Source organism: Rhipicephalus microplus, chromosome 4, assembly GCF_043290135.1.
Source record: "Rhipicephalus microplus isolate Deutch F79 chromosome 4, USDA_Rmic, whole genome shotgun sequence".
Lineage (NCBI taxonomy): Eukaryota > Metazoa > Arthropoda > Arachnida > Ixodida > Ixodidae > Rhipicephalus > Rhipicephalus microplus.
This window is the reverse complement of record NC_134703.1, coordinates 25,744,220-25,755,406: the sequence shown is the minus strand read 5'-3', so window position 1 is coordinate 25,755,406 and position 11,187 is coordinate 25,744,220. Positions and strand designations below refer to the sequence as shown.

Here is an 11,187-nt window from a genome sequence, read left to right as displayed (position 1 = left end):
TTGAGATTTATCTTTCAAACATCATATATCTGCGCGTCCAACATTTTCAAAGCCTGTTTTTTTTTTCTTTTCCAAGTTGCCGCTCTATTGGTTTCAGAAACGACTCAATAGAACAATGCAATTACGAAATTTGGGAACCCGCGTTCGTTATGAAATTTGATTTCAAATTAGGATTAAACTATTATATGACTAGAAATAAAACAGACGTATATAAACGAAATGGCCGCCTTGGGAAGATGTGTGTCCCCTTTTCTGATCTTTCTGGATTTACGCCACTGGGTTCAAACATAATTTATGTATTTTTTAAAAAATAAAGGTATATAAAGAGAGGTTGGTGCCAATGCGTGGCGCCGGCTACTCCTCTTTTTGCACAAACGTCGACATCGCATTTTTTTCCAATTCCGTACTTGTGCCGGCCGGAAAGCCACCTGATTCAAAGGCAGAGGGAAGTTGTACCCAGACCTGGCTCATCCTTACGTGGTACACCCATCGGCCGTATGGTATTCTCCGGGTTACCGAGCACTCATCGAGGTTGTGCTACGGCACGGCTAAGATGTCGCTCGGGGGGACGCTTGAGCTACATGGCGGCAATTAGGTACTCCTGGGCCTTCGGAATTTATGCATGTTTTTGCGTGATTTTCTCCGTGTGCGTGTATATAGAACACGTACAAAATCTAAAATTTTTAGGGGGATGGTTCAACCTGCCCAACCTCCATCCGGCCACGCCAATGCTAATCATGTAAGAAGGACGCCACGTATTCACTCAGTCGTTCTCTGGCATAAATTATAGTTGCTCATACTTCGCGCCCATTTCATTTCATTTTCATTTTATTATACTGTCAGCCCTATTTGGGCTATAACAGGGGTAGAAAAAAACCAATATACTTACAGAAAAATAAGTACTTCCTATACAACTTCTATTATACATGACAATGAATGACAAGAAATAGCCAAAGCACTCTGCTCTTGAGGACATAGAATAAGCAAAATATAAACTATACGTCTTTATATACGACATCCTTTAGGCCCTTCAAGAAAGAAGGTACACATTCTGATAAGACAGTGGAATTCGGCAGCCTGTTCCACTCACTGATCGCCCGCGGAAAGAAACTGAACTTAAAACAATCGTTGTGTGATCTGGGAGGGGGGATGTACATGTTATGCCGGTGCCTTGAAGTTTCCCCAGTTTTTATATACATATACTTCGATTTGTCTATTTTTACTTGTTCTTTAATGATTAAAAAGAGTAATTTAAGCCTTTCATACTCTGTCCTTTGTTCTAGTGGTTGACTTTGAAAGCGCTGTTGTGCGCTAAACAAAGACTTGTACGGTACATCATACGAACAGAAATGCGAGAAGCGCAACTCGTTACAAGGAAACGACCACAGTGTCGTAGACACATGGCGCCGTGTGGCTCGTACCTGTCGTATCCAGCTGTAGTAGTTGGGTGCGGACGCCCACACCGAGGATGAGAAAAGTGACGGGTCGTAGTGCTGGCCGCTAGCTGCGCCCGCTGGCGTCGACGACTGGGAAGACAGCACCGACTCCAGCTGTCCGATGTACTTGATGGCCATCCTGAGGCGCAATAACGACTGCCGGTTAGTACCGCTGTGGCGGCGAACGCCGTCAGGTATGGTAAGATCACCTGAGCGCTCAATCTGTTCAAAACTTTCAGAGAATGATGTTTTCTAAACCTTCTAGTTTTCTTGTTCTGGAGAACCGCTAGTCTGCATGCAATACCAAAGCATGTTAACTGTAAAGCGTATCCGTTAAATAAATGAAATCGTTTTGCTAACTACCACGACAGGTTGACGGTACGGACGGGAAGGAAAACGTAAAGGGGTCACGGTGCTATAATGTCGGTGTTCTTGATAGTTACAACATAGCTTCAAAAGAGTGTACTAAAATAAAGTCAACAGAGAACTGTGTATATATCGGCGTAACAAATCTTAGTGAAACAAAATAGTACCAGGCTTAAGAGAACGATACAGAGAATTAAACGTTTATTTTGAACAAGCGCAGTGTGCGCCCTATATATAGGTGGGCGGCCTCCTTATTCCAAGTAGCCCCTTTGTGTGTTTGTGTGAGTTTGCGTGTATGTGCTTGTGTTCGTTCTACTGCTTGTCGCTTGCCACTTGCCTGAGTGACTCTATCTTGGAGAACTTCTTTCCGGGCGGCTTGCAGAAGGGCAGCTTTTCTCGGAGAAGGTCGAACGCGCGGTTCATGTCCCGCATGCGGCTCCGCTCCCGGTCGCATGCGTTCCGCTTCTGCTCCTCGCGGCTCAGCGTGCTCGAACTGCGGGCTGCGCGTGCATAAGAACATATACAAGTGAGTACCATATAGTGGGGAACATATAGGTTTCGTTGAGGCACGTGCTCTGTATCGCACACGCGCCCACCAAGCATTCCCTGGCAGCGCGTGACATGACTGCATGCTTTCCTATCATACTTCTTTTATGACATTGTGACATATTATTGCTCTATTCTAAGAATAAATTCGTTTATGTAAACATTTGCATGCATTACATTAAGCAACACACTTTCCTAGCCTATCGGTAATCTTTCTGTTAAACCTCCATCATTCAAAATCTGAACAGTAAATCCTGAAACCACTCGATTCTTGGCCAATCCCCCACAGTGGGTATGCGCCATTTACAATAGGAGAACAACAACAACAACAACGACATTGTGACTTCGTGACATGGCTAAATGATGCTCGCTTTATTTTCTCGCATATAGTGGTTAGTGGCGCTGGGCTCGGGTAAAATGCACATACATGACTGACCGTAAGCGCCTTTTGTCGCTTCCCGAGGCATCCTGAATGGGGCCACTCTGTGTCGAAACATAACTGCGATACTTGAAAGAACTCCTCACCTCAGGCTCATCGTCCAGATTTCAGTTAATATGGGTAGGGGTGTAGATATGTTCCTCGAATATTGAGGCTGAATACTTTTTTTCAGAAATGGCCCACATATGAGAGTGTCGGCTAACGTTCCAAATGGGAATGTTAGCCGACATTTGATCACACTGCACCGATCCTTGCCGCTTTCAACTCAACTTTGCGAAACTGAGTTTCCTACTGAGGCTCAGTATCCGACGTGTGAGGCCCTGCGAACACCGCACATTAAGCTGGCGTAATCTCTTCAATCTCGAAGCAGGAAATAATGAATATGTTCTAGTATGATCGCATACTCAATGTTGTGACTATGTATGATACAGTTTGTACAGAAGAGGTATTCAGCAGTGAGTTTATAGCTCGGTACCACGCATACGCATGCAATGCTTTTCTCCTTTTTCGCCCCTCAGAATAAATTTGACATGCTTGATGTCTGCAGCAGGACAATTTAAAGTGTGTCGATTTCACATCTATCTCGCGCTGAGAATTTGCAGGTACCACTTTTCGTTTTTGTGCGTAATGCCAGACAGAACAGAGTCGTCAACCGGAACAACTGAGGCAGTAAGCCTCGAGTGTTGTAAACGGCACAACGGGTTTTCAACTATACACATGCGATACGCGGGCGCGTCATGACAAATTTCTTTCGTGAGGATCTCGCGAGTCCTTGCATGTTATACAAAAGCATTTATTGAAAACAGTCAATATCTAAGCCACTTGGTTCATATTACTTGAAGGAAAGCAAGAGAAAAATTGGTACGCGAAAAAGAAGCCAGACGCACACGACGTTGGAACGCTTTCTCTTCTTTTACAGCTCTTTCTTCTCTTTTTTGCACATGTAGCTATCAATTCATTGCTTCCTCTTACTTTCAAACAACTACTTTTATTCTGATTTTCTTTGAATATTTCTTTTTTTTCTCCTTCCTTTTCTGTTTGTCTTGCTCTGTTTTTCTTTTCGATTTTTTTTTACTCTCGATTTTCGTGTCCTTTTTTTCTGTCTCTATCTCTCTTTTTCTATGTCTTTCTTTTTATCTTCTCTGCTCCCTGTTTATGTCTTTCTGCCTGTCCCTCTTTCTCTCTCTGCTTTCTTCCCTTCATTTCTTTCCTTCTCCATTTCCCTCTCGGCCTTTCTTTTTATCTATCCTTCGTGCATTTCTTTCTATCCATTTCTCTCTTTTTAGGTCTTCTATCACTGTCATTCTCTCTTGTTATGTTTTATACCCTCATTTCTCTCTATTCTGGCTTTCTCTTTCTTTTGCGTGCTCTCTCTCTCTCTCTCTCTCTCTCTCTCTCTCTCTCTCTCGGTCACGAGTTTCCCATGCTTCGCTTCACCGAGCAGAGTTTTTGACGCTCGCATCTGTTGAATTGGTAGTGCGGTTTGCCCACTTCCCTTGCGCATGTCCACCTGAGGAGTTTTGCGCGACGGAGCACAATTCACTGATAGCTCAAACATCTTTTCTGTTAAAAAAAGAACAGAATTCACTGCGTATGTACATTCGAAATCAACACCACGCTACACTGTGTCCGTGTCCCCTTTCCCTTCTTCCATCTGCCCGAATGGCCGGGTACCTGCAACTTCGGACGACGCTTTGGCAGCACGCTAGTGGTGTAAGAGAGAGAGAGAGAGAGAGCGTGTGCGCGCGCTATAGAGAAATAAATAAAGAAGAGACAAGAGGGCAGCAGTCGCACACGTACGCGCATATGCCGGGCTTTGACATGCTCTTCGTTACGACTGGCCTCGCAGCTGCGTAGGCGGAGCTTAGTGTTTCACGAGGCCTCGCTTAGCTGCGCTGCTGCTGTGGGCGAAAAAAATATCGGTGGCGTTGAACGTGCGTGTGTGTATGTGCGTGCTTGGAAGTGTACGTGTGTGCGTGTGCCCGTGGTTGGCAGCGAGGGTTTCTGCTTTGACCTGCGGCTCCTCCGTTTGTGGGGAACGACGAACGACCTTTCCAAATTAAGTTCCGAAAGCGGGCACACGCTGTAGGCTTTGCGTATACACGATCTGCTCAAGTCCGTTGTTTCTGAAACGTAATTGTGAACAACACTGCGATGGGACGGTGAACGTCCTACCCTACCGAAGTATCGATGTTGTACTAATTATTATTGTGACAAAAAAAAAAGAGGGGGGGGGTGTACAGAATGCCTCGGGCTGCTTTGAAACACATGCAGTCACTATAACGTACTAGACGGAATACAGACAACGAAAATGCCGCTAGCTCTACCCTCTGCTCTTCTATGCTTCATTTCTAGTACGCCAAGTGGTTATCCACCCAGATAACCTTTATTGAGTACTGGTGGTAACGGTTTAGTGACCACAACCGTAGCAGGCAACAAACGCATCGTATAAATGACAATTATACACATATGAATACACATTCATCTGTCTTGTTGCGCTACAAAGTCACTTTAGCAGATCACGAATAACTCGCAGGAAAAAACAGAGGATGCTTACGCGGGAACGCCTATCCTTGTTAAGTCGTATGTGTCATCCGTATCGCCCCTCTTATTCACGTTTCGTTCTGAACACTTCTTCATTCAATGCTCACAAGTTAGCTCAACTTTTTGTCATTCTGTATAATCTATGAATTATCGAGTATTCTCACTAGTTCTCGCACACTCCTAAAGTTTCATTCTGTCACTCTGGCTTATTTAAAACTTGGTCCAGTTGCTTCAGTTTTGGTACATATGCTTCTTTGAAAAAAATTTGAAGTTTTCACCAAACGCTACAGAGCATGTTTTCTTAAGTGATTCAAACTACGCGAGTGAAAGTGAGTTCTCTTTCTTATTTCCTGCGCCAGTTCGCGGATACCCGTTATGATGGTCTAGTGGCGATGGTGTTCGAGTGCCTGTTCGTTGCATCAAATCACTGCAGCCGCATATCGATGTAGGTGTGATTCCAGACACCCGTAGTTAAATTTAGAAGCGCGATAAAGAGCTGCAACTTTTTGGAATTTCCGGAGTTCTCCATTATACGGCGTTCCACATAATGTCGTGATTTTTGGGTCGTAAAACCGCAACAATTAATATTGTAGTATGGTCCACTTCACAATCGACAATGCATGGCTTTGTTCTCGTGTTGGTGACAAGTACATCGCCTCGCAATGTCTAAAAGGGTAACTGAGCCCAATGCCGTGTTATTTTTACCCGCAAACGAGTCGAACGGTTTCAGGACTTAGCGAGGAATTTCGTAGCTTAAATCCATGGAACGGGTTCTGCGTTTATTATTTGCGTACGCAGTTTCTTAGAGTGAGAAATATATGTTTATAACGTAATAATATAGGATGTGACATACTCCTTCAAACGAACGTACGAAGCGTCAATATTAGGAAGTCTAAAAATTGCTATTGCTGTCGCCTGTCGTGCTGCTGCTCTTTCTCTTGCGTAACATCGCAGTACACTCAAGGACACAAATAGTTACAAGCGACGGAGAATATGTCAACATCCGAGCTGTAGCTTGACCAACTAGCCCACAATATCAGTTTTTTTTTGTGTATTAGATGCTTACTTTTTACAAAGCTTTATATTTATTAGTAGACACTTTACTATATAGTGTTCAATTTCTTTATATATTGGGCTGTCCATCATATCTTCATGTGACCAGTGCACGTAACCGACGCGCATGGAGCACTGTTTATTTTCTGTGTCTTGAGGCGAAGGCTAAGACCCCGTCAGAGATTATCGTCTTGGACTGAACGAGTTAATAAATTTCAGTTTCAATTAATAAAAAAGTTAAATATGCACAGTGCAAGACTGATCAGGCTGTAGACTGTCATTATCATTACCATCACTAACACTCGCATCACCATCAACACAGCCACCGCCATGAGTATACGTTCGACAGGGTTTAACTTATGAAGTGTTTCATGTATGTACGTGTAGAATCTGTTGTTCTATGAGGTTGAAATGGGAACATCCAAGTTCTTAGAGAATTGGCATTTTGGGGCCAATTTGGTGCCTTCCTTAGGAGGTGACTGTGTTGATCATAGAAGCACCTCCGCGTCTTGTTTCACCACGGCTCTGGCTTTCACCACAGCTCCAGGGAAAGCTGGACCCGAGGTGAAGCAAGACGTGAAAATGCTTCCATGACCAATACATTCACCTCCTGAGAAAGAAACCAAATCGATTCCGAAACGTTTGGTTCTCTACGGACTTGGCTGTTCCCATTTCAACCTCCTTTATATTCTACCCAGACAGACAGATTTTTGTCAAAATGTCAACATTTTAAATCGGTTGTTCGTATTAAATTGAACAGTGGGGAACCCCGAAAGAGACTGTCATGAGCTTGCCCAAGAATAGTGGCGAAATTGGCACTATCTCAATACACGTGTTTTGCAACAAAAAATTGTTTGCAAAGCGGTAAGGTGCCTCACAACTATAAGGACCGTTGTTTTGATAGGGCACGCAAAATGCATGGGTCATGTTTTTTTTTTTTACGTTCATTGATACATTGGCTGTGCCGTACGCTTTTGTCTGGGACATGAAGGATCTGGAGCTTGCAGTAGGCTGAACAGTTTCCTTCATACAGCAGTGCAAGCACTATACGTAGCCAAATATGCATTGTGTTTCAAAAAGTGTCAGTGGAAATCCTCGAAGATAAAAGAAAGTGAGCGTTTGCCCTCTGCCTCTACAATCATCTTCTCTTCTCGCATAGAACGCACACACACACACACAAACACACATACACACACACACACACACACACACACACCCACACACACACACACAAAAAAAAAACCTGGAAACATTAATACGGGAAAGATAGACTTGAAGGAGCAGACACAGATATATTTGTAACATGGTTAAGCGAGCAGCGCTACCGGTACTGATCAGCTCACTTCGTTCGCTCACTTCGTTCTTTCATTCGTTTCGTTTGTTTGTTTGTTTGTTTGTTTGTTTGTGCGCTTTCGACTCTACCACATATCCCCTCTGTGGTATTGGACAATAAAACGTGTTGTAGCATATGAATGATAACTACACCATTTTGTTTGCCAACTTATTGCTAAAAAATGTACAACAAAAAGGGAAAAATTACGTATATGAAAAGCAAGAAAGTGAGAAACATAAATAAATAAATAAAGGGAAATAAGTGCTAACACCATAACGAACGTCTGAAATATTGAGCTGACCGGGCAGCTGAATTTACCTGACCACATCAAATTGTAATGTGTGTCCTACATTTATTAGCATTAACTGTTACATAACTAATATTTTAGACTATATATTAGAGTAGACATTATGTTTGAATGCGTTTAGTTTGCTGGAGTAAAATTACAAACTGCATTAAATACGTTTCTGCGGCAATGTCCTAAGACGGAGGCACCTACATGTAGAACATTTCGTGCGGTTAAACGTACCGTCGATAACAGAATAACTAGAAGTCCTTTACTGATGAATGAATAGTTACGACATCACGCCAATATATCCTCCAAGTCGTCCTTATCTTCATCTTCTTCGCGTCTATGCCACTGGTACGTAGCAATATGTTTAAAAGTGTGGGTGTGGGTGGACACCAATAAAGTGTTCATCATCATCATATTGTCATCATCATCATCATAATCATCATCTGCAAGGGTCATATACATTTTTTTGTAGATTTAAAACTAGAAGCGCGGTTATATGCTACCAAACAATGAACTTATTCGGTGGAAACATCTGACAAGATTACCAGAAACTTAAACTACTGCATTAAAGAAAGCTTTAAGTAATCCATGACTTCGCAAAGCAGATGATGGCACAATTCTATCAGTGCGAATGAATGTTAACGCATGTTAAAGTGCACCATATTGGCCCGTCAGAGCGTGGCGGGTGATGCCACATGCCGAGCGCTGTGACGACAGGAATACTTTACTCGTTGTTCAAATGGTTCGCACTGATCACGAAGGTCTCCGAGTGAGGTGAGGGGGTGTGTCCTTCGGAGGATTCGAAAACGGCTGCAGTGATTACGCCCTAAATCCAAGCGGTGAGAAAACCAAAGAGCACGAAGACGTACCGGAGTTTTTAAGCATGATTATTGAATGTAATTAAGTAGTTAGTGATGAAAGGTACACGAGACGGCCAACCATGGTTTTCCGCAGCCTGTGAACATAGTTCTTCATGCATGGATATAAGAAAAAAAACGTTTATTGAATTATTTCATTCAACCTACTTAATTTTTTCATTGAGAGCATCAGATTTTGATAGTTTTGGTGCCAGGAGATAACATTTGATAGCTTAGACACAGGCTTTGTGGGTAGAAAGGACCAACGAGATATCAACTCTGCCCGATTGAGTTCCATTCACCCATACGTAAGCTCACGATCAGTGACAGAAACAATAGCCAAAATAGCAGAGACAACAGTTGACAACGCAAAAACATTGCAAAAAAAATGAACAGTTCGCTCACTGGCTTTTAAAGCTTTAGTACCAGAATACGCCTGAGGCTACTACTTAAGTAAAACGGAAAAACGAGCTCGTTTAAGCATTTGGATGGTTGAAAATACACGCGTAAAGTGAGTCACTGCAACATATTGAACGACAAAGCCTTGGTGTCATTCCCCGTCTTGTCTGCGTCTTATAGCGTGCGCTGAAATGCTCAAATTTTGCGAGAATTACACTCTCTATAGCTTTTGCTGGGAGTGGCGCTTGCAGACACTCACGGGGTTAATAGGTAAGTAACAATACACTTCAGCTGGCTTCATTGTTCATGTGGTCGTTACTAAACAAAGCAATCTAGACCTTCGTATCCTCGTATTTTTTTACGTTCGCTCGTGTATCGCCTACGAATCATTGTTAAAACCCGCCACGACGGTCTAGTTGTGATGTTGCTCGGATGATGGCCCGTAGGTCGAAGAATCGAATCCCGGCCGCATTTTCGGCGGAAGCGAAAATGCTCCAGGTCTGTGCACTTAGTTTGCGAGTACGACAAGAACCAGGTGGGTTAAACTTCCGGAGATATACGGCGTCTCTCATAATAACATTCAGGTTTTAGGACGCTAAACCCCCTAATTTGTTATTATTAAGCATTGTTGAAACTCGCGAAATAACACGGGCACGGTAGCCTGTCCAAATAGGTTGGAACAGCGCATTTGACACGACTTGGTCACTTTTGTGCGAACGCGGCCGCAGGCGTATAGTGCTTGTAGCGTCCGCGTTAAATCAACCGTGAGTGCAGGAGAAAGTCATCTATATCACGGAATACAGCCATATCACGGAATACAAATAAATCCTTCAAATTCGAATTTGGTTCGTGAAATCCCACAATTTTATTTGCTGGTGATATTTTTTAGTCTACCTTGTGTAGGTTTAGGGTGTATGAGGTGAGAATTCTACGCGTCTACAAGACAGTATTAACGCGATAGCGTTAAAGAGCTCTGATGATAGTTATAGTGCGAGAACAAAACGACGACAAAGTGACAAGAAGGACACGAGTGTCTCTTTGTCGTCGTTCTGCTCTCGCGATATAACTATCGTCACGTCGTACCAACTAGCTTAAGCTGCCACACTTCTAAGTTAAAGAGCTCGTTTCCAGAAATTCCGGTGGCGTCGGTGTCGGCGTCCTTGGTTGCGAGCGAAAAATCATCATCTTTGCGTTACGAAAAAACCGAGGAAGATGCAAATAAAATAAATAATTGAAAAAATGCTAGGTCTGAGTGGAGATGGAACCCGGGTCGTTTGTGTGGCAAGTGGGTGTTCTATACACACAGCCCCACGTCTGCTTCTGAATGCAGTAAAATTAACCTCATCTGTTTGGAAATGCAGTGAAAGTAACTTTCATGCTTTACAAACCCACGTGTCCTGTATACATGCTTCACAATACAACATGAAATATTGCCGTAATAATGCGTCGTACTAGTGTATACATTGCCATCAGGCATCGAAAAATGTGATTATCATAATGATTTCATTGTTTAAAGCCGGTCACCCGCAACAAAAGACATCCTTAAGGCCACGTAATGCGTGCATAGCAAGTTCGAAAATATATACGTGTTTGAAGTGTACGCACTAGAAACAGGATATTGCTATCACTTTCAACTCTTGAAGGCGAAGCGTAAGAATCCCCCCTTTTTTATGCGTTAGGGACACTCCCTGAACTACACGAAATTCATGTATAGTTTCGTTTTCCTAAGCTTTTTCAAGCAATGGCATGGCTTTGTGGCAGACCACCTGCTTGCTACGCAGGAGACCTGGTTTCCCTTCCCGCTCGAACCGGAAATTTATATTGCCTATTTTATTTGCATCTTTGTGGATTTTCCGGTCAGGGACAACGCTGATTTCTCGCCCACAACCAACGGCTTTGATGCAGACAGCAGAATTTTC

The 11,187-nt window shown here is 43.1% G+C and overlaps 1 protein-coding gene across 2 annotated transcripts in view; it reads right to left on the bottom strand.

Moving 5' to 3' along the window:
• The window catches only part of LOC119171758 (uncharacterized), a 29,392-nt gene that overhangs the window by 4,550 nt on the left and 13,655 nt on the right, over positions 1–11,187 (bottom strand). Inside the window, exons 3-4 of one of the 2 annotated variants that reach the window (XM_037422586.2) lie at positions 2,140–2,302; positions 1,422–1,575 (exon numbers count right to left, since the gene is read on the bottom strand). In XM_037422586.2, the coding sequence (XP_037278483.2) occupies positions 1,422–1,575; positions 2,140–2,302 (317 nt within the window). Of the gene's footprint in view, positions 1–1,421; positions 1,581–2,139; positions 2,303–11,187 lie in introns of both variants that reach the window. The other variant, XM_075892371.1, reaches the window with a different exon arrangement.